Source organism: Eucyclogobius newberryi, unplaced genomic scaffold (genome assembly GCF_026437365.1).
Source record: "Eucyclogobius newberryi isolate DKJ021-1_F unplaced genomic scaffold, fEucNew1.0.hap1 SCAF_14, whole genome shotgun sequence".
NCBI classification, from domain to species: domain Eukaryota; kingdom Metazoa; phylum Chordata; class Actinopteri; order Gobiiformes; family Gobiidae; genus Eucyclogobius; species Eucyclogobius newberryi.
This window is the reverse complement of record NW_027315768.1, coordinates 15,277,241-15,304,169: the sequence shown is the minus strand read 5'-3', so window position 1 is coordinate 15,304,169 and position 26,929 is coordinate 15,277,241. Positions and strand designations below refer to the sequence as shown.

General features: G+C 41.9%; 2 protein-coding genes across 2 annotated transcripts in view; both read right to left on the bottom strand.

The window, feature by feature from the left end:
- Positions 1 to 371: 371 nt before the first annotated feature.
- On the bottom strand, positions 372 to 3,141 carry sp5a (Sp5 transcription factor a). Its single transcript, XM_072444425.1, has 2 exons — positions 2,369 to 3,141; positions 372 to 1,989 (listed from the first exon to the last, which is right to left on the bottom strand). Exons 1-2 carry the CDS (start codon positions 2,417 to 2,419, stop codon positions 958 to 960), a joined length of 1,083 nt encoding a protein of 360 aa, XP_072300526.1. The 5' UTR covers positions 2,420 to 3,141; the 3' UTR covers positions 372 to 957.
- Positions 3,142 to 3,717: 576 nt separating this feature from the next.
- myo3b (myosin IIIB) overlaps positions 3,718 to 26,929 on the bottom strand; it is a 59,247-nt gene continuing 36,035 nt past the window's right edge. The window contains exons 28-35 of the mRNA XM_072444424.1: positions 26,619 to 26,699; positions 25,203 to 25,281; positions 24,124 to 24,169; positions 23,182 to 23,305; positions 14,655 to 14,755; positions 14,231 to 14,277; positions 13,630 to 13,765; positions 3,718 to 3,912 (exon numbers count right to left, since the gene is read on the bottom strand). Of these exons, the coding sequence (XP_072300525.1) occupies positions 13,657 to 13,765; positions 14,231 to 14,277; positions 14,655 to 14,755; positions 23,182 to 23,305; positions 24,124 to 24,169; positions 25,203 to 25,281; positions 26,619 to 26,699 (587 nt within the window). The 3' untranslated portion in view covers positions 3,718 to 3,912; positions 13,630 to 13,656. The remainder of the gene's footprint in view (positions 3,913 to 13,629; positions 13,766 to 14,230; positions 14,278 to 14,654; positions 14,756 to 23,181; positions 23,306 to 24,123; positions 24,170 to 25,202; positions 25,282 to 26,618; positions 26,700 to 26,929) is intronic.

Here is a 26,929-nt window from a genome sequence, read left to right as displayed (position 1 = left end):
GTTTAAAATAAAATAGACCTTCTGAATTGACCATTCATCACGAAATACCACTGTATGTTGATGATACATTTTCACAAAAATAAATAAAAGATGTAGCCAAGTATAGGTAGATAAAAGGAAAATAACATAAAGCTCCATTTCTATTCTGGCACTTTCTGAGCGACACAAATCTAACAAATATTTGGGCTGAAGAGCAGTTGTTATTTATTTAAGCTGCTGATGAATTGTAAATGTTTGAAATATTTGAAAAAGTATTGCCCAGGAAATGTAAATTACATTAGTTTTTAAAGCTTCAGAAAACTGGCAATTTAGTCGGGGGAACATAATAATTACAATCAAATCACTTTCATTAAATGAATTAGTCGCAAGAGTAAAATGTATAGTCTTTATTCTCACACAGTATTTGGGTCTTATCAACAATAGCAGATCTTTGCGAGAGCATGCTTAAAAACACCCCAAAAGGAGCAAAACTGACACTTTCATTCAACAAAAGCTATTAAATCTTATTTGCATGGGAGAGAATCTTCCACCGAAGACATTATGATCCAAGCACAAGTTTAACACTTGTCTTCCTGATATGGTATAGACAGCGACTTGACGTATGACTTTATATATTTACACAAGTGCTACAGAGATGTTAAACTACTGTCACAAGAGTTCATCTGAAAAGAAACAAATATGTACCTGTGGACAGTGTCAGAGCAGGGCTCAGCAAACTCTGGAGATGTTCAGAATCAATTCAAACCTGATGATTGTCCAAATGCCAATAACTTATCTCATTGTCTGAAGATTGCCCCAGTTTTAATAGTGCTTTATGCACACGTAACAGTGAAACTACTATTTCTCATCAAATGAACACAAAGAAACCAAAAGTGCTTCTTGAGTTCTGAACACTATGTCTCCCTGTGGGTGCAGGCCCAGTGCCCTTGACCCTCAGCAGCTCCATGGCTTTATGTGCTACATTAAACTCCGGGGGTCTTCCCTTTTCACGTGCTCCAGTGTCTTCTCGTGGCATTTGCTCTTTTTGTTCTGGTGCGTTTTGACGTGTTTGGCCAAATGGTCACTGCGCATGAAGCGCTTACAACAGTCCGGACACACGAAGCGCTTCTCGCCGGTGTGAGTCCTCAGGTGTCTCTGCAGCTCGTCTGAGCGCGTGAAGCTTTTGCCACAGAAAAGCCAGTTGCAGACAAACGGCCGCTCCCCCGAGTGCCACCGCAGATGCGCTTTCAGATGAGACGTCTTCCCGTAAACTTTCCCGCAGCCCGGAATGTGGCAGATGTGCTGTTTCTTCTTGCCGGGCTCGTCGCTGGACGTGGACGCCTGACAGTTGGGACAGCGGCACCTCCGGCACCTCCGGGCTGTCGCAAGAGGGGACTTTGTGTGAAGAAGTGCTGCGATTTGAGTCTGATATTGAGCGAAGTCCGTATGTCCCAAAACTAAGCCTCTCTGGAGCTGGAAGCGGTGCGGCCCAAGAGAGGGCGAGTGGCCCACGTGGCTGCTCTGCTGCAGGCTCCACCACGGGATGTCCTCGCCCGGGTTTGGAGACAACTGTCTCTGCTGCTGGACGAAGCTGGGCATCGTGGGGGCAATGGGCGTGGGCGCGTAACTGACCGCCGGGACGTAGGTGGGCGGGGGGCAGCTGGACTGCATGGAGCAGGGCAGCATCTTGACCGGGGAAAAGTCATAGGGGTATGAGGGGTCCGCGGGGGGCGTGAGGGGCAGCTCGTGCGGGGCACTGAAGGAGCTCTGGATGTGCGCGGACAACTGCGGCTTGGAGGGTAGTCCAAAAGTGGAGTTAGGCGCAGATGCGCCCTCGTTAGTCCACGGGTGAAAGAGGCGCGAGGGCGAGCCCAGTGTGGGGTCGTACGGGACCTGGAGGAAGTCTGCGGGGTTTGAGCCGTGGTGGTGTCCGATCCTGTTACAGGTCGCCGCCAGAAGGGCCAGAGGAGAGTGCTTACAGTTCTCTGGAGAGGAGTTGGGAGTGCGGTCCTGCGAACAAAGACACTTACATTAAAACACATTTGAACAACACTCGGATTGTTTGTGGACAACTCAACGTTCAGTCTTTTCTCACTTAACCTACAGTTAGACAAAGAACACACCTATGTTTGTTTTGATGCCGCTCATGGGGCAAAGCATTCAAATGTAGCTTAAGGAAAGAAATAGCATTACTCAGGATGCAACATTAAAATGCATGTAAAATGTATGACAAACACTGTCACAGCCTCACTAGACTATTGTATAAATGAGTTATTGAATCGATAAAGACATGTCCCGTGTACTTACAGTGAGCACACACTGCATCGACTTTACACACGCGTAATTACCGTCAAAGTTGTAAGTTTATCCAGGTAAAGTTCTCACAAACCTGAAGAAAAGCCTGGAGAGTTTCATTCCGGAGCATCGCCACCGCTGCCATGGTCCTCCTCCTCTTTCCTTCCGCGCGGAGAAAAGCGAATAAAAGTGAAAATTCAGTCAAATGCGCTCATTCGCGGTTAAATGTGTCGTCGCGGCGCGTCTCGGAGCCTCCGCTCTGCCAGATATCCTCGGACCATCTGAGGAGTGAGGGATCACTTCTTAGAATTTGATAAAGACTTTGGTGGGCCGCCAGCCAGTCAGAAATAAGATTTATTACTTTGAAGTTTGCCGCTGCCCAATCATCAAAGAATAGCGGCTCTTTGAGAGGGGAAAGCAAATCCTTTGAATCCACAAAGCTCCTATGGTGTGTTTGTTGGTCTGGATAAAGGGGCTGATTATTAGGGGGGATGGGAAGGGAGGAGATAAAGGCGGGACAATTAATGAAGTAATCACTATGTGGGAAATGTATATACACAAATAATTGGATTTTCTTGATCAAAGACGCCCCTGCCGCCTGGAGACCCCGCTATTGGCCGCTGTAGTCATCTGATCCTCTTTTTGTAATTAAGGATTTGTAGCCGAGCCCTATGTGACAATGTGACATTGTTATCTGCGCGGGGAGATCTCCAAGAGCGATTCCTGCCTGTTTGATGGAGGCAACTTAAGTGACTCAACACAAACTTCAGATCTCTGGACAATCAGCATCTCTTTGTCGTTTCTGATGTGAATTCTCGGGCTTTATAGAGCTTTTGAACTGTACACTACATTAAACACTTCATTATGTGCCTCGGAATTATTTCTCATTTGTTTTTATCACAATCTCTAAAGATTGTGTGGCTTTGTAGAGCTTAAACATGGGGCGTTTTAGCTAGGCAATGGTGTATTATTCATTTTAATCATATAATGTTCATTTCATTATTTGTTTAATGACAAAAAAAAGAAAGTCTGTCCATCACCTGTGCTGTGTGAAATGTTAGTTCTTTGTTCACTACATTGGATAGATGCTGTTGCAAGTATTAAAAGTGACACCTGATAATATATGACATTAATTCTCTATATCATGTTTTTTGTGCACTTAAAGGAGGGTTGAAAGTTCAACAGTTCTACAATATAACTTAACTTCTAATCTAATTGATGCCAAAATGTTGAAGTAAGTTGAAGCAAGTCAAACCTTTAACTTCATTCATGCATACAAGTTAAAGTTCCCCACACACAACATCGCATCATTGTCTGCAAATGTGACACAAGGCAACCTCCCCATCGAATAAACTGCAAATGTAAATTGGATTAATCTCAAATTTTGTGTTGGTGCATGTGACTTGTGCCTTACAAATGGGTGCTATAGTTTGACTCCTCTGATCTCTATCTGGCGTCCCCGCAGAAACAATCAGTGTCCTCTCCACTGGTTTGCAGCGGCAGATTTTGAATTAGATGTGTTCCTTTGAAGGGATTAATGTACCCAGTCCTCTCCCACGGCTTTACACATTCAGGGGGGGAGAGCGGGGGTCCTGCTGGGTTGCTCCACTCTGCAGTGCGTTCACAAACTACACAGGACTCATAAAATATGTGCCAGATTAACCTTGTTTACATCACAGAGGAGGAGGACTAAAAAAGAAACATATATTATCAAGAAAATCAGACAAGCCACTTCAAGCCAGTAGCCAACAACTATCTTAATAGTCTATAATTATCAATAAGTATTTGCAGTGTAAGCTACTGGGTGTATAGATTGTCCACTTACAAATAAGCATCTATAAAAATCAGTCACTTTATTAACCAAGAAACCAAACCGGCATTGCTTCTGTGACTCATGTGTTATACAAACTGAGTGATGGGAGATTGGTTATGTGGTACAGTAAGTGAGTCAGTGCATTTGAATGTGAATGGGCCTCATGAGGGACAGGTCTGACTGAGCAGGACTTTGATATAGTTGGTACAAATTCATGACAGTGAGCTTACAATGCTGCTCCCTCAGGTAATTTCCGGGCTCCAAACACTCACTGACTTCTGGCTATGCCTCCAGTTCACTTTATGTGACACTTTCCTCAAACATTTGTGGAGGAAATTAACTTGGAGGAGCCCCGAGTTCTCTGCCTGCCGAATCCAAATGTTCAGCATAGATTGTGCTGCATGTATTTGTTATTCTAATCAGAAATGTGATTATAGAAGCAAGTTTTTAAAAGTGGAATTCCGTCATGCCACATCATTTCTGCAACCAAAGATGAAGTGAAATAACCAGGAGCCTGTAGTCTTCTTTAATCTTGTTTTATCATCTTTAAAAAAGAACAGAAATCAAACTTCAGAGCTGACAGTTTAAAAAGAATCCCTTGGCTAACTGTATTTCAAAGTTTGACTTTGTAAAACAAATATCAAAATAATTTTTTAGTTCAATAGTTTGTTGTTTTTTTTGACAACAAATTACACGTTTTATTGTACAATCATACAATGCATGATGATAAGACATCAGTTGGCTCTAATGAAATAAAAATATAAAACAGGTTGATTGTTTCTGTAGCATCTTCATCATCTAATATTCAGTGACGTGATCTGAAAAGAGAGGGAATGATATGTAATTATCAGCACTATACAGTAGTGTCAGAATTCGTGTAAACAGTTGCACAACAGTCGCGGGCCTGGTTTTATTGACCTGAAAAGAATCTGAACACTGCACATCATTCTGACACTCTGAGACTTTTGGAGCAAACTGTCAGAGCGAGCTGAGGAGCTGACAGAGAAGGTGAAGAGTGCCACAACACCATGCCTTTTCAACTTGGAGATTCTCTGGACAGTTGGAGAGAAAACAGGTTCCACATCTGTCTCATCACAGCCATATCAGAGGGCTGAGGCGGAGGAGGGCGGGGGAGAGGAGGGGCAGGGCGGGGGAGAGCGAGTGTGGGAGAGAGGCGCTCTGGGCTACTGGGTACTTGAGCCGCTATAATGGTGTCTCGTATGAGAAAACATCTGTGAATTTCCTCAGTGATCTACAACAAAGTATAACTCAGAGCAGTCACTCAGCGCAGCTTTGAAGTCGCTGTCTGACAGAAAGCTGCCATTGTTCGAAACCCCCGACACACAAACTCCAACTTTGGTCTCCCTCATTTTGCCTGCAACGCGATACAACTCTTTTCTCTCTGGTGAGCCTATGATGCAGGGCAGCGCTGCATATTCAAGAGCAAAGAGCAAAGTCTTGGCCATGTGCTGTGGGCCCCGGGGTCGCGCAGGGCGGGAAGGGTCGCTTTACCTTCTCCGGCCCACCCTGGAAGTCTTAATCCAGCCTTAAGGACCGGACCCCTCCTTCCCCTCCTCATGTTTGAACTGAGGCGCAGGCAGTGCTGCTTGTCCCACACAAAGCAAGTCTAATATATCTATGAAGCAGAGAGTGTGTTCAAGTTCAAGTGTGAGTATGATGCTGAGAATTGTCGTTACAGCTAACTCAATGTCTCAGCTATACTGTAAAGAACTAATTATGATGATTTATTCTTAGAACAAAACAAGAACATCTTTAATTAAGTCTATAGTTATAGGTTTGGTTGTGAAGTTTAATATTTGCAGATTCAAAAGGAGAAATCTAAAACACACAGAAAAAAAGAAGACATAAAAATATCTAGTTTTAATCTTAGTTTTTAGTTTCATCTATGACTCCTTTTACCTCTCCTTTATTTTCATCCTCAGAGATCTCCTCACGTGAACTTCATACCACATTACAGTCGCTTAACAGTTCTCTCTCCTGTGACATAACGGGTGTAAACATGACAAATGCTGATACTTTCATCCTTCTGTTCCATCATCTCATTAATCACTGCATTAGACTTTCTGTTTTCTCGTCCTACTGGAAAACTGCCCAGATCATCCCTATTTTAAAATCCGATTATCACATTTCAGACCTATTACAATTCTTCCAACAGTCTCCAAGTTACTGGAGAAAATCCTCTACAATCAACAAATCCCTCCTCCACCAACAGCTCATTCACTTGATTCACAATGTGGTTTTGGGCCGAATGGTTTACCACTTCTCCTGTGTGCTTTTCTGCTTTAAACAGGTCCTGGCACAAGTGAACCAGTCCTTTTCACACAAATGCTCATCTGATCTGTGTCACTGGTCATAAGTCTAAGCTCGCCGGTGGTGCAGTGGATAAAGGTACAGCACATGTGTGGTTGCTGCCACGGTGTCGTGAGTTGATTTCAGGCTTTGATCATTTGCCAAAAGTCAAACCCCATGAAGTGTAACACAGCAATCTTTTCTTCATTACATCAATGATCTCCTTCTTGTGTGACAATATTCAGATTTATTATTATTTGCAGACAATACGATAAAATTCAAGCAACAGAAAACAGTTGACACAGAAAATTTTGTATAAAATATATCAAAAACAAAACTTGGCTTATTCGTTTAGATGAGCAAAATGGAAAACTGACACGATTGCAGTGTTTTACTTCTATCCTGAAGTAAACACTACTGTCCTCAGCAATTCAGTAATATATGTAACTCAGGAAGCACCTTATCTGGTCAGGAAGTTAATTTGACATCTCCTGCCTTTGACCACCAATGACAAACGGGCATGTAATACCTGGCTGTGCCCACCATTGTACAGTTCTGTCCATGGGAACACTCAAATACACTTCACACTGCATTATTCATTCACGCCACACCTGGTGGTGGTAAGCTACAGCTGCCCTGGGGAAAACTGATGAAGCAAGGCTGTTGATCTGCACCATTGGCCCCTCCGACCTCATTAACATTCATACTAGGAAATATGGGTGAAATGTCTTGCCTAAAGACACAATGACAGTTTGCCCTAGAGCCACTGCAGCCCCCTGTGGCACCTGGTGTTCCAGCGGTCTCCCACCCAAGTACAAACCAGGCCCCGTCCTGCTTAGCTTACAAGATCTGACTAAATTGAGCATTGACAAGGAGGTGAATTGTGAATGTTATTGCTCTGTCCATTGCTGCAAAACTGTTTTAATGGAGTCAGGCCTGAAAAATGTATTAAAATGAAATAATTAAATGAAATAAAGCTATTTGCATTGCAAACCAAAACATGATCTGGATATGGGTCCTTGGGCGCTGCCGGGGCATCAATGCTGCTGAGGCCAATGAAGAAGTCTAATTTCACTACGTGGCTAATAAAGTGTACCTTCTTGAGTCAGTGGGAAGATTGGGAACATGAAAGAGGCTGAGAGGTAAATTCCAGTCAAAGGATTGAAGAGTTGAAACATTAAGTTTTGGTAGAGAGGCAAAAATAAGTAGATGATCTTTCTTGAACAAAGGCTGCAGCATGTTGGGCACACAGAGCATGTTCGGGGCAGCTGGTCCTCCATCTGGAGAAGCAGTGCCACGCACAACAGAACAGGTTACACCTTTGGCCATGCCAAGTGCCTGTGCCGCACTCACTCCCAAACTGAGAGGGGCTAATCACAATTTCACGCTCTGATTTGTCAAATCCCGTTCCAACACCGGAGGCAGAGAAAACTTTTAAGTCAATACATTTCACGGTGTGCCGGATAACACCTCCTCCATAAGGGTGCTATTGTTCTATGTAAGTCTATCCTAGCTTTACCCATGTTTACAGCAGGAAGTAGCTGAATGGTGACATAGCTCTTCTCAAAGAGGAAGCGGTAATTTGGACCAAAACACGTGGTCGCCATAAAGATTAGTCAGAACAAACTCTTCTCTCTGCATCTTATATTGATGCAAATGTGTCTCAAACAGCAGTGAAAGGCTGTAACTGCAGGTGTGAGGAAGCAGAGACAAAGCCTGTGTTAGCCTAATGCAACCCCTGTCATTAGCAGAGCTTTGATGTGAGTCTTTTATGTGCTCGAGCTTTTGCCTGGGCCCACAGCCTCCTCTCTGGAACACTGTCTTTATTAAAGCAGTCTATGGGGAATGTCCCTGTGCTCGGAGAGTCCTCCACACATCTGACATGTGCATCAGAATCATCTTTGGTCATCATTACCCAATGCTAAGTCGGAAGCTATTTCAGGCCCTGCATTCCCCTGTGCTATTCATATTCATATAAACTTAAAGCAACTCAAAGGAACATAAACTAGCCCACAGCCACCCCTATTATTTATGTATGGAAACATATTATATACTGGATAGTGGTTTGGTCTGCTAGTCAAATCAGGCTAACAAAGCAAGTAAACTGCATTGGAAAAGTGTTTGAAAAGGCCGTGCATAAAATGCGGGTATTGAAAGTGTGTCTTTGAACTGAGAGGATATAGAAACAGGACAATGTCGGCCTAATCGCATTCTCTCTTTGAAGTGAGACATCACTATTAGGTGAAAAGGTAAGTATGCTTCTTTAGAAAATAAAAGCTTTTCATCATTTGTTAGGGCTGCTGCTCGTGGCTTTACAGAAAGGTGCTTTAAAACTTTGCTCTCCGTGTTTTGGGCTGCCTATGATGAAGAAACTCTAATGAAAATGTGGCAGATGAAGCAAATAGCACAAATGGGAAGGAATAACAAGCAAAGTAATGCTGGCCACATTAAAGGAGCTCTCAGTACTCTCTCCCTCACAGGCCACATGTGTCAGGTCTAATGAGGGAAAACTCCACTCTGCACATTTATGACATTCTGTTAAACACACAAACAGGTGACAGAGTCAAACTGGGTCCAACTATATCCTGTTCTGTCCATAAGTCTGGTCAAACCAGTTAGTGATGAAGTATTTCATAATATTTGCCTTTTATAGTGCATAATCAGCAAACCAAGCCAATTAGGTTCACACCTCCGCACACCTCCTCTCATATGCTAAAGCAGGCAATCAGCCAGGGAGTTAATTTGGCAGCGAAAAACCCGCGTAGAAACACCCACTCTGGCACCATTTGTCACCACAGTCCAACCTTGTTATTCAAACGAGAGCCTATTTGAAATTCCTCTCCGTGGTAAAACAGGGCCAAAATAATCAAGGGAGCATGATCACACTTAATTGATTCAGTGTACTTTTAAGATGCACTACGGGGTGCAGGGGTGACCTATTTCAGACTGTCTTCTGAGGAACCAACTATCCCAGCAAGGGAGTAATGCAAAAGCAGGATTTTAATTATGGCAGATCTGTGCTCACGACCCGAGGTGAAACGTTACTGTGACACCACATTAGAACACTGCCACTGGTCTCCGCTTTGAATCTATTTCCGAGGAGCTGCACAAAAATAGGCAAGACATAGAGGTTCAATCACTTTGCTTAATTCTCTCGGCCTATTTATTAAGAGGAATAGTGGACTTTTGTGTATAAAAGTATGATTAAAAGAAAACTACACGGACAGACCAATTTCTAGACATGAACTCACCATATGTGTATTGTAAGTCCTGCAGCAGATTAGCTTTGTTCTCCAGACTCATTTCATCTTTATCATAAGAGGGGAAAAACATGTGACCTCCAATATATATTTTTTTTGTGAATTGTAATGACCAACTTTTGAAATCACTGATGGTAACTAATAGTTATATTGAGTTGAGAAAACAAAATGTGCTTTACAATTTCATGCATTATTCACTCCATGCTCCACTGCCCAAGGACTGACTTGTATTTTCAACCTTTATTTATCCAGGTAAAATATTTGCCAACTAATTCTCATTTACAAACATGACCTGACCTGACAGACGGTGATGTGGCTGTCCATTGTGCTTTAAACCTTTTATTGTTTGTAGCAGTTATATGTGCTTTGGTTTCCTGGTTCACTGAATTTGACCATGACTTGGTGCAAAGCATCTTACTGTGCCTGCTTCTGGGGGTATACACAGCTCAGTCAGTCATGTGATCCTTGTGCGATGTTGAACGCAGATAACTTTGATTCATTGGTTTTATTTAGACCTTAGGCATACCTCTGTCTCACTTCGCCCCTCTTAAACCTCCAGGACTGTATTGAACTTGACTAAAACCAGCCTGTTATCAAGCCCCTAATGTTACCCTGCTGAGTGGAAGGAGGATGAGATCTCAGTCATACCACCCTACTCTTCCTATTAAGATCAAAATCTCCTCTTAGGCCCTCGGGTGTCAACAAAAGGGAGATGCAGTAAATGATATGCAAATTGAAAAGGGAAAAAAAAGAGGACTCCACAAATCAACTTGCCGGCCCTGCGTTTCCGACACTTGCCGTCTTTAAAGGAAATTCCTGTATTTAGGCTGAGATTCAAAGTGAGGTCTGCTCTCGACAGCACAAAGCCCCCCCCGAACTACAGCAGCCTCAGTGGGAGAAGGCGAAAGAGTAGGGAGGATTTGACTCTAGATCCAACAACGCTGTAAACATAATACTTGGAAATAGGTGGTTTTAAATGAGATACCTCCACTCTGCCTGTAAGCTCAGAGGAAAGTTTTTTCAGCCTGACAAATGTAATTAATAGGAGATTACGTGTAGCATGCTAGACATTTCAATCAAGTGATTTATTAATGTTACACCTGTACTTGTGTTTGGTGTCATACAAACAATCTAGTTCACAGAAAATGATTGACATATTAATATAACAATACAATATTTGCCATTGCTAATCATTGCATCGAGTATTGGCTCTGACCCGCATAAAAGTACAGGGTATTGGTTCTAATATATCGGTTTTGCCAATCCATTAATTAAGTTTCTATAAAGGCTATCTGTTGTTAGAGACCTTCTACTAATGTTTGAACTGTTCCATAGTTGTTTTAGGAACAATACATGTAGTGGTATCGGTTTATATCGGGTGTAGGCATGAGAAAAGAAAAGGATTGCTGCATTTAATTTTTTTTTTGTAATTCTAGGCGGGGTCAGCCCTATGGACCCAGGTACCTCTGTTTCCCGAGACCTGGGTTAGGGTTTGGGTTAGGGTTAATGCTGCTATATTTTATGCTGTAAAATAAAACCATACATTTATGCACAACTATTTGGTATGTGGAACCTGAACCAGTAGCCTACCGGTATTCTATCATTTGAGGAGGTACCTATGTTCCCTGTTCATAGAAAAGGGGGAACATAGGTAACGGGGAACATAGGTACCTACCTTAAGCAAAAAGTATACACCTTTTCATATTTGGTGATCATAATTATATGTAACTTTGGGTTAGGGCCTACACTCAACAACATGCATGGCATGGATGCACCGGGGAATACCAGGACCTTTTTAAGTATGAGGTACCCTCAGTTCCCCAGTTCATTGAAAAGGGGGAACATAGGTACCAGGGAATATTGGTATGCACATATTAGCGTGCTGCAGCTATACAGCTATACAAATTGTAGCTATAGACACAACGAATAAGGGATGGACAATATATTGGGACCAATATTGGTATTGTTTTTTTATAGTTCTAATTAAGCTTTATATCAGAGAAAATGAATTCTCACTTTTTACTTAACCCTTCGGGGTCCGGAGCTTTTTGGGCCGTTTTTGGGTACCTTCAATTTTGCCCTGATATACTACATTAAGAAATGGTTACCAGACCAATGTTGGGTATCTTTTTTTTCAGCACAACCTCACCTATATGATGAGTTAGTTAGTTTTTCACTTTGACATACTATTTCAACACACTGGACCTAAACACACACAGAAAACACAAAGTCCGTCTAGAAAAATTATGTTTTTTTCATTGTGAAACCCTCAAACATGCTCAACCAAGCGTTTAAAAAGGTTCAAACTGAACCACAAGGTGCAAATATGAACATATAAAAGTATTTTTGTGATATATACAAGCAATAAACCACTATTTACAATAAAAAGTAGGTAAATCCTCAGGCGTTTTTCTATTTGTGCTACTTCTCAAAACAGTTTCAGTCCAAAATGACACAGAGAGCCACATCACAGGCCTTGCACTTCCATGTGAGTGATGTTCAGAAGGAACTCTAAACCAGGTCTAAACCAGGTCTAAACCAGGTCCAACCCAGGTCTAAATCAGGACTAAACCAGGACTAAACCAGGTCTAACCCAGGACTAAACCAGGACTAAACCAGGACTAAACCAGGACTAAACCAGGTCTAAACCAGGACTAAACCAGGTCTAAACCAGGACTAAACCAGGACTAAACCAGGTCTAAACCAGGACTAAACCAGGACCAAAGCAGGTCTAAACCAGGTCTAAACTTGATCAACATGAAGTGTGCCCCTCATTTTGCTTCACAACTATATTACTGACAATGAAATACTTGAAATACTAAAACTCTCCAAAACTACTCAAAAACAGTATAATTCCTCTCGTTCGTTCTTCCTCTTTGACTAATTGTCATGTGACTAATGTTTACGTTCCTCGTGTGCGTCCTGAACATCCGGGTTAGCACAAGGCTAACGTTTTTTTCCGTTTCGTTTTATCACAAAAGACGACAAAGTTATTATAAGAAATGTAACGCGCGCAGAAAAGAGCGCATATTTTTCCGCAAATTTTTAATGGAATTGAAACGTTCATAACTTTGGTTTTATCTGGTGGATTCGAAAAAAACAAAAACTCAGATGTTGCTACGGGTCTGCACTTCCGTATGACGTCAACGGCATGCTACAGGGTCCTAAAGCCGACCATGTTTTCACACGCGCCGGCGCGGGCGTCGACCCCGAAGGGTTAAAGAGTCTGTACCTGATTTTTTCATGTGATAAAGAAAAATCAGTTTTGCTCCAGTACAGATATATTGTAAAAGCAAACCATGTGCATCATTGCATAATTATAGTACAGCATTTTATTCTGCTTGAAGCAGGACCTGTTAGCATACTAATATGTTTGTTAGCTTTACTGATGAACCCTGGCCACTGAAAGTTGTGAAAGGCGCTTCTAAACTAATAGTGGTGAATAATTATGATGCTGGGATGCATTCATTAAGTGAGCAAATGACTTTGGACTGCTAGTTCTTTTCCCCCCTTTCATTTTAAGACTGCAAAATACAAGTGCAACACTTTTAAGTGAAAAGTGAATCAGTGAACCACTTTCCTTCCATTTGTGAGCCTTAACATAGATTTTTAAAATGATGATGATTTACAAATATTGGTTATTATAATATTGGTATTGGCTGAGAGAATCCTTTCTGCACTATCCCTACAGCACACAAATCTACATTACTTGCATGTGATACACTCAGCCTTATTAAAAAACACGTCTTGATTCTCCACGCCACTGAACAGCTGTGATCTCTAAACTAAACAGAGAATGTCAGAGTGCTTATGCACCGTGTGGAGGTTTTTGTAAACACATCAGATTATCAGATGAGCACACAGCTGCACAGGTCGCTTACACTGCAGCAGCGCCTCGCCTCACGCTCTATATCCAGGGCACTCCAGGCGGCTCTTTGGAGTGTCTGTCTGCCTGTCTGGGCCCTGTCTTACCGGCTGACACTCTCATCCACAGGCCCACTAGAAGGAGCGGGAGGGAGGCATGCTCTCGTACTCCTCTTCAGGGATAGACTCCACAGTTGACAGTAATTTGTAGTACTCATCTTCTCCATCTAGCACTTTGATTTGCCTGTCAAGAGGGAAGGGAAGAGAAGAGAGGTGAGGAGAAGAGAAGTGAAAGGTCACAGGTGAAGATGTTAAACAGTATAAAAACAGCATTGTTCAAAGAGTGTCTATGTCTATATTCAAATGAATTATCTGAACTGGGATGTCATTTAAGAATGCAGTTAGTTATTGTTTCTGACAGAATAATAGAAAAACGCCACCTCATAAAAATGTATTTGGTAATTGACATTGAAACAGCATGTGTTCCTGCGCACATGTACATCCACACTCAGAATTTGAACAATTAAAATGAGCTGACGCAGCCCGATTCTGGGCCCCGTCTCTAATGACGCAAAACAGCTGCTCATAAAAAGGCCTGTTATTTTGGGCTCTCCATTTACATTATAAGAAAACAACTCCATTTCTGGATCTAATTCCACAAAGGGCCTGCTCTGTTTAGAGTTGGGGAAGTAGGAAAGCAGTTATTTACCCAAGTTTTCGCGGCTTCCTCTTACTCCCCTGATAATCCAGAGTTCTCTGAGGAAAGGGCCAAGAGCACACAGTCAAAAGATGAGCAGAGAGTCATTAATTTTTAATTCAAAGTGATTTTGTGTTGAATGCGAGCAGATGCTGATAATATCAGAAGTCACAGCATAATGTTTTCTGATCAAAGGGCTCAAGTGAGTCTGATGAAGCATGCATCTTGCTCAGCTTTGATAAACCACATCAATTATTCACCGTGAAGGCAGACATCCTGACATGAAAGCAACAGATAAAGAGCATAAGCACATGTTCAAGACAAGAGGCAGAGGCACGTGGGGGTGGGGCTCCGGGGCCTGGCACAGGTAGGCTTAATTGTATTATCATGTGGAACCAAAGTCAGACAAAGGCCTTTATCACCACTTTGAACTCACATTGAGCTGGTTGTAGTACAGGCTGTCCTCAGGGCTGTTGAGCAGCTTGGGCTGCTGGCCCCGGCGGCGAGCAGTTCTGCGCTGGGGATTCATCACTGGACCTGCAACAGAGGAAAACAGGGCACTCATCCAAACAAACAACAACAACACGCAGAGAACACGCTGGGGCTCATGACACAAGCAGCCAAGAGTAGCTCCCCACTTTCTCAACCTGCACACTGTGACCAAGTGCCAGTAACTTTTAATAGTCTTATGTGAGATTATGTAATGTCATCAATGAGATGACTCAATAACACATTAACATTACATGAACATGCACAAATACACCGCAGAGACTAGTGCCACCCTCGTATATGTTACGATCACTGATTCTGCTTCATGCAGTCGGACTTTTAACTAACATAGTCAGACCACCAGTAAGAATACTTTTGCTCATGTATTTGTTTTGGTAATATGGTAATACGTTCTGAATAAATATTTGATTCCAACACACTGAGTGACATCCTTAAATGAGAAACCTCCTCATTAGTCTTTGTACAGCCGTCTACAATGGCACATCGTGTGTTTCAAAATTTATAGGTTACAAAAGTGTGTTTAAAAGCAGAGACAACTTTACAAGAAACATGTATATTTAATGTCAGATAGCGTTTTATCTTCCTCGCTGATGTCTCGAGTGAGACAGGACGTTTCTTCATCATCGCTCTACCTCGGATCCTCTTCCCTGACTAAAGCTGCATTTGCCTTTTCCATCTTAACACTACTTTATACTCACTTTGAACAGGCCTCATCACATCTCAATCCTATAGATCAAAGCGCAGCCCTCCATCTCTTCCCTTAGCCCTCTTCATGTTATTCAAACCAGCTCAGGTTTACTAAAGTCACACTGTGTAAATGGCCAGAAAGTTCCCGACAGGCCCAGCGTATTAGCATTCGGACCGTGAATCTTATCAGTGTATTCCTCCGAGGTGCAAACTGTCCACTGCGATTTCACTCAACCTGGTGCTATTTGAGGAGTTTTGACAGCTTCAATACAGTCAGAATAATATCTGTGAAAAAAGAGCTTAATCTGGACCATGAATTCAGTTTTTAAACCAGGCAACCTTCAACAACTGCTGTACCAGAGGTAGATCCAAAAACGCTCATACCAGTGCAGCTGGAATTGAGCTAAATGTATACATAAATAGGACATGGCTCAGCTAATGACTGTAAAATGGTTTTAATAAGCAAATGTTGTATTCCCCTGGAATAGCATCAAAGCGAAATCTCACACATAATGAACACTGACGACCTTGAATGTTTCCCAATAAAAACAGTTGCTCAGAAGAGAACTGCTTTTGGGTTAAGGCAAGATTATTGATTTGCTATGATGGAAACAAGCATATTTTTTGTTAAACATCAAAAACCTACAACTTAGGATGTGAACCTTAGCATCAAGTACCTAAGAATCAAGTAATTACAGTGCAGAGCAACACTCAAACTTAAAATCAAGTACATTGTCCTATATCTAAAACACACAACTATGAACTATAATACAATTCTAAGCTGATGCTGAGGGAAACCCATAGCAGCACAGTTAAAGCACATTAAAGTACATTTTGTATAATAAAAAAACTGAACGAGAATCACAATGAATCATTAAAAAACTCAGTAAATATTGTTTGTAGTTAGGTTTCGGTTGTTAGATCAGGATAAGTTGTATGGCGCAGGTCTACCAGTGCGATCTGAGAGCTGACTCGCGAGCGACTATCAGTTGTGACCTGGAGCCATTACATCGCGCGGCAGATCAGAGGCTCGGGTCAGACTCCCCATCTCTGTTCTCCTGTTTGGGAAATCACTGCCATTTGATCCGGGTCAGCCCCTGAGGAATGCTGCAGCTGCTGATAGATCATGGGAGGGGAAGGCTGCCAACTCGCTGCTGCTGCTGGTGCTGCTGGCACCTGAGCACCAGGGCTTGGACGTGGGCATAAAGGGTCAGTGATTGTGGCTAACGGCCGCTGTTGTGGGCGGAGAGAAATAAACTGGTCTGGAAATGCAAAAGCACTGTACAACGTTTAATATTGATTCAAATTTCTGCTCTGCATTGCCTGATTTTTATTTATTTATTTATTGTGTATATGTTTGCATCTTCAGATTAAAGGGAGCAGGATTCTTTTTGAGATAGGTGCTGCTTTCATTTTCAAAGAGCGGCAGATGACTCGTATTACATGTCTAAATACCACTTTGAAATCCCTTGAAATCAGAACAAAAATAAAGCGGGGAAAAAACATAAAAGAGCAGGTAAAAAGGGATTTTTAGTGGAATAAATTAAAGATGTATTGATTTGTTTCTCAGATCATGCGCTGCAATCATTTGACCATTTCCCAGGCCACAGCCAAGTTCCCAGGCTTCGTTTGATCATGTGATGTGGAGGAAAGACTGTTACCATAATCACAATATTGACTTAATGAACTATATACGTATGTGCCTTTATTTGCAAATGGTGTACTTAGTCCAAGCGACTGTAGCACAACTACAGTATATGATGATGGACTATAAATTCAGCAATAACATCTTCAGACAAGCAAATGGCATGGCAACCATTAGTAATGTTACAAGTAAGGTCTGTGGTGTGGCACGTCCCCTCAGTTTTGAAATATTTTTGTGCTTTATGTAGAGTAAATGCATTTTTAAAAAGGCTTTACTTGAATTGTAAAAAGGTTACAGAGATATTGTAAGACTTAAGGTATTGTGAATGGCTTGTAAGGAATAATAATCCGGTCTCTTTACCTTATAACTATCCAGACACAGCCACACAGACTTTTAATATATTTCTTATCTATAAAACAAAGCCTAAAGAGAAAGCTTGGAAGATTTATTTTTACAGTTTTGTACATCAGTTTTAAATAGTCTCACGTGTTTTTGATTACATGTCACGTGTTTTTGATTACATGTCCTGCTGCCGGTCAGGACCTGAGGATCTTATGGTGAAAAGAGTTGTCTTCACATCTGTTTTTACTAATGTAAGAAGCGGATGTTTCAAGTTAGAAGGGATTTTTCCTCCCCAAAATCAATCATTTCCGCTGACAGATTATTTGGAGGTTGGACTTCAAAAAAAGTTTGTAAAGAAACATTTCAAAAGTCAGCACCAGTCAATCATTTGTCACAGATAGAGTCTGTGTAAAGTGTGACCCCACTGTGACGGCAAAGAGCAAAGAGAATGACAGGCAGGCAATCTAAAGCTGATTTTGATGAGGACTGTGTCTAGCTACAATTGTTTTAAGGACATTGTAGGAACATTTTGCAGTGCCTGGCACTTTTTTAGTCCCACTCAGAGTAGGAGGAAGTACATGTACAACACACTGCTTTTGTTGGGAAAACAAAAGTGTTCATTAATTCTCAAAGTCTTTGAGCTATAGACAAATTACTCAGACACAGTAGCTCCAAATATACAGTTCTTAAATAGTAACTGAAATTTGGAATAATTGTGTTTTATTGTTAATTTCATTGTTTGAGATTTTTGTGCATCACAATCTTATTTCCTCCTTACTGACTCATTTGGGATTCATAGAACAGTAGTTACATTTGTAACTTTCCCTTTATGTGCATGTTTACAGTGCCCAAAAAGAGGACTTTCATGAGGTTTTATGCTGCATGTGTTTGCTGACTAAGTTAAAGTTACAGAAAAAGTTAGTGTGTTGGCATCAGTCTTGTTTATACAAGCTTTGGTGCTGATTGATTAAGAAGATGGAAGAAAGCTTGTATTACCACGAAAACCAATAATGTAAATCTGCACATTTATAAATGCCAAATTTACTGTTAGTTTAACACTTTAAGAAACTTGACTTGGACATTTTATTTGAATTTGTTCAGGGCAAGGTATTGCATTTCCTTATAATATTGTATCATATCTCAATATATCAAAATATTGTATCGGAATCCCAATGAGCACTCAGCTGTGCGTAATGGTGCAGTAGTGAGCACATCCGCGGAGCCCATCTCTGCCTGTAAACTCCCCACACTGGGTGACAACCGTCCCCGAGGGCTCAGAGGCCCGTCACTGGGGGTGTGCGCTTCGGGATCATCCGGTCACATGGCTCTGCTGCTGCCCGCCCTCATTTATGGATCACAAGTCAAGTTTCTAAGCAGAGATGTGTGCTCGGACTGTGGAGCATTCTATGCTCAGCGCCTCCTGGTTCTGGACCTGGTTTAGTCTTGGTTTAGTTTAGTCTGGCAATTTTGGGAACAAATTGAAGAATGGAATATTAAACCAATGTATTGCTCATTCTTTTCTTTGCCTGTATATGAGGCCATGACTGCAAACATCACTCACACAGGTGGTGCTTTTAAATGCCACATGTATCAGTCATTGGTTCAAACGCTATCACTATTATGTACTGGCACCATCCCACTCCAGCCCCAAGTCCAGCCTCTGTGTGAAGGCAGCAGAAGCCTAGCCTGGGACCTCCCCCTGGCAAAGGCCCCTTTAAGTCCGGGAGCACAATATGGTCTTAATTCTGACATCTCTTCTCAAGATACCTTTTTGATGAGCACACAACATTATAACACGGTACATATACAATACATTCTATTATAGAGCAGCCGTGAACAACTACGGTGCTAAATTGCTATTATTTTGATCTATTTTGCGTCATAAACCCTAATGGGAAAAAACATACAACCCAATCTAATTTCAAATGTACGTCATCGTGTAAACTAAAGTCGGATGATGGCTTCTGGTAGTATATATATAACAAATGTGTTGTGAGAGGGAGTTTGTAACTTTATAATTTGAATAACACTATATGACTCAATCTGTGAATAAAATTACTGAGAATATGTGAAATTTTTTCCGCACCTTGATTTTATGTCTGAGGAGATTATTCAGAGGGGAATGTGATGATGAGTAGTTTGGAGGTACATCCTGTTAACTACTCCTACTGACATTAAGAGGATTACGTAGGTAGCGTCAGACACAAGCAACTCCTTCCGTAGAGTTGAGTCTTTCCTATCCCCCCAAATCTCTGCCGCCGTGTGGAGTTTGTAATTTCCCTAAAACTGAAGGCTTCCGCCCGGGATGCAGAGAGACGGGTAGATGAATGGTTCTGAGGAGAGACAGTGAGAGGAAGGGGGGAGACATAAAGAGGTTGGGCCGTTTGTCGGGCAGATGTGTGCTGGCTCAAACAGGCCGACAGGTGGGCCGAGGTTTTAAAGAGGGAGGGGAAGTGGACAGAAAAGTGAAATGCCCTGGTGACCTCACAGCTAAGAGTGCACAGCTAAGTTGTTTCAGATGGTGCTATGGAGCGTAGTCACGGCTCTGGGAAATAAACTAAATCATTTTAACAATATCAACATTTCTAACTCAATTTTGATGGAGAGAAAAAAGCTCAGTATTTGAAAACACAATGAGAAATCCATATTTCAATAAGCATAGATACATTGATGTACCTCAGGGCAAGGTATACATTTGTATTTTTTTTTTAAAGGGATTTGGGTTAGGGTTGGGTTAGGCTTTATTGTATACCGAGGAAATTCAGCAAATTGTGAGAGCCGAGAACACTGAAGACGGCACAGAGTCAAGTATATGTGCTGCAGCTTGGACCACTCACACCAGGCAGCAGGTTTACCTTACTTTTTATTTATTTTTTGGTACTGAAACAAAACCTAGTTTTCAATACCAGGGCTTGAACAATACTTTTTTGGTACCTAGTCCTATTCATCATTATCTAGAGCAGTGGTTTCTAAAGTGGGGATCAGGCACGAGAGGATTTCAGGATGTCATTTATAAATGATGACATGTAGGTACATTGCTCACATTTTTATATTAACATTATTTTAGTTGCATCTTGGTTTTATCACATAATAAACTATTCAAATAAACATTACTAAACACAATTTAATTTTCTTTTCAGATATACATTAATACCTATTAATAATCATTTAATTCCACAATGGGGGTATCTGAGTAGTTAATTGGGGGATCCTGGAATGAAAAGTTTGGAAACTCCTGATGTAGAGTGACAACAGAGAATAATAATGTTCATAAATACTATTTATTAACTTATTCAATGCCAGGTAGCTTTTTATAGCACACTCCAGGATGCACCAGGCATCAAAACCAGGGACTTTTAAACAATAACCATACCATATAATAATATTCCATAATAATATCAATCCATACCATAATAGTAATAGTTTCTTAAATTTCACCATGTGGTCACAGTACTTCTAAAGGAGACTGTTACAATAGATCAAATTAGAATAGTATTGAAACTAACATTGATTAGTGTCTGGGTAACGATAGTTTGATAAATCAGGACAAGAGCCGGGGTACCATCGAGAGATGACCCATATGCGCTGTTCGCTGTCTGTAAAGGACTTTAAAAGTGCGCATTTGCTCTACATGCTTTCAACTGGAGTTGAGGAACATAGTCAGAACCTTAGGAAATGCACTAAACCAGCTCATAATTACTGCACTATGTAAAGTCCGGGTAGGACTTCACTATCTTTAACTGCCTGAGCCTGTCTTCTGCCTGTCTTTGTTGTCCCTTCAAACAAGCAGGTTAACTGTCTAGAGGTAATTGGTCTGTGTTGTGGCTTGACTTTATCAATGTCTCCCTCAACACATATGTTTACCACTCGTCTAATCTTCAAAAAGCCTGTTACCATAAGTAGCTCAGCTTTCATACACTATAAAGTCTGCTTTGAGTGATCCACGGCGCCATCCTGTTTACCATGGCAAGGAGCATAAGCAGGGTTCTGATGGTATCGTTTCAGCGTACGCCGCTTTGTGACTCTGTTCCAAACATGTTGCGTTAATATCCCATCTCTGAAGACAGGTGACGAGAGGTGACAGCCACTTGAATGAGCGGCTTACATGAATACACTGTGTTTGTGTAATATTTCACTGACAAAACATGGAATCAAAGGTTGAAGCAGCAGTCACCAGCGAGCGCCTCCAGTGCTTAATGCGCTCCCACAACACGCAGCAGCAGGGGTATCCAGCTTAGAAGTGACAAATAGTCGCAGAGCCCAGTGTTAAGTCTTCCACCTCCAGGCACAGTTCACTTGTGTTTAGTAAACTTTCCAAACCGAATCCAATGGTAGAGATGGCATATTCCACATTTAACCATAGTTGAACCGTTGATTTTCGTTCATGGCATTTATCATTTTGTAACTGTTTTGGAACAAAGTAAATATGAATAAATGTCCTCAGTTATTCACTGCAAACACTAAGCAGTTAAAAATGTCCGTCTGAGGCAAAGGGTCTGCAGGTCACGGCCTTTAATGAGAGCAGGGTGCAGAGAGTGTGCAGTCTGGAGGCTGGGCTAATTCGATTTCCATGCCTAATTCTATTTTTCTCCGCTGGTGTCCTAAAGTAGAGGTTGAGCTGCAGCACTGATCACCAGAGGCGAGGCAGGGATGAGACACAGGAAGGAGCCTGGTCTCCAAACATCTGGCAGAACAACACTCACTCAACCTCGGGACAGAAAGAGAGCAGGCCCCTCAGATCTGTGGGGATCAAAGTATGCCCTCGGAGCCTCAGCCACGATGGCCTCTACAACATATTCAAATGGGCTCTCCTGAAAACAGACCTCCTAAATGGGCCATGAAGAACACCTGAATCCTCAACAAAGTGTGAAAAGAAAGAAAGAGCCTAGTCAATTTAGGCAATTTGCATGGAAAGTTGCTTATTAGCTCTTATTTATTTTTAACATGCTTTTGTTCTTGTTTTGCAAATAAAATTGTGTGACAATTAAAGGAAAGGGTGGTATTTAACTGCAGTGTACCCTATGGCACACAGCCTTGTCCAACACACACCCGTCAGAAGCAGTGATGGAGCGGAGTCACCTGTACACAGCATTAACGAATTAGCCACTATCTAACCCAGACCTGCAGCGGCGGGCTGACACTAATCCTGGTCCCGCTGGAGAGCTCTGTCTGTTGCACTATCATGTCTAATCCCATAATCTTACAGCCTCACACTTAACACTACCCCACCTTCATCTCTCCTCAAACTCTCTAATAACATTAATGAAGGACCACGTCCCACTTACCCCGGGTGTCCCAGCTCTGCGCTGGGTGACGGCTGTAATAGCAGACCCCCTGCACAGCCACCCACTGCCTCCAAGGCAGACTGCATTAATGTAATTCATGGCCCAGGGCAAAGCAAAGCAAACATATGTTCAACAAATCAGGGTTTGTGTATTTTCCTGTCACCGATGCAGTTGTAGCTCTATTAAAGTCATCGATGAGCTTGGAAGAGAAGGGCTGACGCTCTTTGAAGTCCTCCTGCCACCTTCAAAGCCCCCGATCTACTCTGCACCAGGGGTTTATGATGAGCTGACCTGGGTTATTAAAATACCACACACATGATTGCCCGTAATGTGTCCCTCTTTTGGCTGTCAACAAAGAGTGACAGGAGCGGATTGGCAGGGATGAAAGTTTGAAAGGGCTTGTGTGTTAAAAATGGTACTTTATCCATTAAAGCAGGATTTCTGCTGTCTCTTTATGTAATTACCTGCACCCGGCAGCTATGTACAGGGCTTACCTTGTTTACACTGCATGTCTCGCAGTCTGACTGTCTCCTTGCTTTGCTTCATGGTACTGTCTTCTGCTTTGCCTTTGTCTCTGTTCATGTCTTTCACTTGTCTGTCTTGGCTCTCGGAGCAGACCTGACAAAGAACAGGCAAAAACACACCCAGAAGTGCAGAAGAGCCTTATTAATGCACGCACATGACAAATACACATAAGTTCAAGCAAGTCACTTAATGTGTTTTAATTTAGCATTTCAGCTGTATTCATTTATTTACAATTTACAGTTTGGCACTCGTATGACTCAAACCCATTAACGTGCTTTGCAATGTTAATCACATGCAAATGCGATTGCATATCCTCTGCCCTACCCACTGACAAACAGCACCACACTGACTTAATTGTGCGAAGAAAAACAGCATACACGCGCGTCCTCTCATATTTCATTTTATCTTGAATAAAAGAGCTATAGGAAAGTATTAATCTGCTTAACATTTCTAAGTACATCCTCCAAAGGATTTGATTTTTTAATCTTACATATGCTCAGCAGAGTTACTGGCAAAAACTGTACATTTTCCTCATTTCATCCTTTCAACATCAAATGGTGAGCAGCAAAAATTGGATCAGACTTCAAAGACTGTGATGTGCTCCAAGTCACGGAGTGGCTCTTCTATTTCACATATTGAATCCGAGCAGGATATCAAAGTGCTACCAAAGAACCTCAGGTCTTTACTAAAAAAGGGCTCTAACATCTGTAGAAAGAGGAGCGCAAAGACAAATCACCTCGGGGAAGAGACAGCATTTATTCTCAGCCGTGAATTTCCAGCCTTTTGATTTTCTCGTTCCTGTACCACCCTGTCTTCTCCGCTGAGATCAGGGCCGAACAAGAGCACTCTTTTGTCTCAAGAACGAGCGGCGTTACACATAAGACACCAGATTCAAATATAGTGACTCTTACTTTTTGTCTTTGTGCATGATCGTCATCTGCTTTTTTGTTTTCCAACCTGTAAAAAACAGACACATAATATGAACAAACACAGAATTCAAATGCACACTAAATAACATTCATCATCTAACTAATGAAATCAATTAAATAAGAATAGAGCACTCATAATCTTGCAGCCTGTTTTTTGCATGGATTGCATGTCAGGCATGGGGGATCTGACGGGAGGACAGCATGTAGGTGAGCACATACATCGGTCGAGGTAAAATGGGTCAGAAAATGTCAAAATAAATCTATATATAGCGAGAGATCTCAGCACTGATTAAACAGAATTGTTAAGTGGTGGTTTGAAGTTTCTCTCGCCAAGGAATATGATTGTAAACACTGAGTGAAAATCCCAGAAGAGGCTGTGTGGAGTTTGAGTGTACAACAAGCATAACACTTTCAGAAGTGTAAATCCAGTATTGGGAATTTTGGAGTCTGGAGGGTTCAGAAGTCACTCAACAGCCAATCCTGGGACACAGTCCGATTATCTGTTTTGATGCATTACATTGCACACATGATACAGCAATAGCATTGAAATCAAACTTTCTTTTTTAATGCAGTTAAATATTGGATAGATAAATAGCATGCATGAAATATAAGTTTAAAAACCCATGTGTGCTGCACTTCAGTGGCTCCTTCTTCCTTGGCACATACTTCCTTAATGATCTGCCCCCTCGTAGCGGAGTAAACTGAAGCGTTCAGTTCGGCCATCTGGAAACCAGAGCTATGCTGGCCCTATTTGTGGTCAGGCAGTTGTGCGATTTTGGTTCAAAGATATTTATCATCTTTATAAAACTGGGGGAGACGCGGCGTGTAGGGTGGAGCTTTGCATTCAGTGGAAACGACAAAACATAACATGGTAAATGGATCCTGTCCAACTTCAGCACTGTAAATGTATGTCATGTGTTGGTTGTTTGGCAACGTTCTGGTACAGCCGTGAGTCTGGAATTTCCAAGCAAATGTATTGGGGCCTCTCACTTCAGTGTTGGTCAATATTGAATAAGTGTTTTCAGCAAAATTAACCTTTAACAAAAAAGAACAGTGCTCACCCTTTGATGCTGGTCCTTCCAGGCTCAGACGGACTTTGGTTTTGGGGTGTTTGGTCCTGAGTCAACTGGCCTCTATAAACTACAAAACATTTATCAATAATGAATAACAAGAAGTAAGTAACATTTATTATAAGACATTTATTACAAGACAATAATTCAAGGGCATTTGTAGAATTTGTTCAGGGGCCTAGGACAGCTTTCACCCAGCTAATGATTTCAAACTGGTTAATCTGCTAAATGAAAAAATAACATTACATTTCAATAATATAAAAACAAGGGAGGGTCTTGAGTATTTGTTATGTCTATGGCTAAAATCATAAAATCATTTTATTTACACAAAATAAATTGTGCTCTACACAAGAATGTGTAGTGGCTGCATTCAGAGCATAGTATTGTAGAGAAGTATTTATAGAGAAGTAAATGGTCCTGCTGACAGGGTCCTTCAAATGCTTTTGTGTTTTTCTTGTTGAATGTTATGCACAGGAAAGAGAGCTCAAGTACATTATTGAGGTTAGTAGTATTTTGCATGGTCTAATCTAATCGATGGTGAACATGTCCCTGAGGCCCTGCTGAGATCTAAGGAGCCACCGGCCTCATACATTTGAAAGGCATCTGTTTATTTTCAGAATGCAAATGTGTCCCACCTCAAAGGCTATAAGCTGTGAGCACATACAATGTGAATGTGTTGGAGTGGAGTGCAGGGGGCTGAGGCCCACTTATGCCAGCTTCAGGTTCTCCCCTTGAACCAGGCCACACACAAACAGCTGCTCAGAGGCCTCGCGCACAACCAACATGTTTGGCCTTTCTCCTGCCTTATTTACAAGGGCTTTAATGAGCAGCATTTACACAAGGTGCACATGCAGGCGACTGAGAAGCTCCATGTGCCAGAAGAGAGGAGCCCTGAGGAGAGCCGGCGGAAACAATGCCAGATCTCCTCCCCCGGCCCTCCCCTGCCCTGCCCCTTTGGCACCCGCCCCTGTCCCCCAGTGACAAGGAGGGGGGGTTAGGAAGGTTAATGTGCCCACTTTGATCTCTGTCAAGGCACACTGAGTAAGAATTCATTTACATTTCAGATGAAAAGGTTGACAGTATAAAGAGGCATCTTGTTTCTGGTATGTGAGAGCTCTGCTATAGGCCAAGAATGTGAGAGGAAATAGTGAGGAAGCAGAAGGACAAGCCCCTCTCTAGCATTTTACTGGAAATGAGATGAAAGGAAAATGGATCTCGGTGTTCTTCTGAAACATGGGGACTTTTAAAAGCTTTTCTCTATGCATTATTAATTAATTCGCAGGCCACTCATTGAGATCAAAAAGGTGTTTCACAATGATGGAACAATAAGGAGAAGAGAGGAAAAGTAGAGGACATTACAATAAATCTATTCAATTACAGGACAAAGATTGGCTCTTTTGAGAATACCTGACTGTATTCGGACTGCAGCCTCGTCTCGCTCCTTCTTCATCTTCTTGTGGAGCTGACGGGCCAAATAGCCCCTCCATGCTGAGGACAGACACAGTTAATCAGTACGTCTACCAGCACAGAGCACTGTCAGTCTGCCATCCCAGAGAAGAGGTCAGGCTGCTCTTGTCCCAATCCACAGGCAGGTCAGAAAGATGAATAGGTGTAACTGGGAGGGTAAAATAGGGTCAGGGGTGTAATTTATTGCTAATTAAATGCATGCATGCATGTAGAGACAGTGAGTGTGTGTGACTGCTAACATTCACAACAAA

Excerpts from the sequence above, each read along its gene's own strand:
- sp5a (XM_072444425.1), bottom strand. The coding sequence starts at position 2,419 with ATGGCAGCGGTGGCGATGCTCCGGAATGAAACTCTCCAGGCTTTTCTT. Across the intron at positions 1,990-2,368 it reads CTCTCCAGGCTTTTCTTCAG|GACCGCACTCCCAACTCCTC; the intron begins GTTTGTGAGAAC and ends CTTTGTTCGCAG.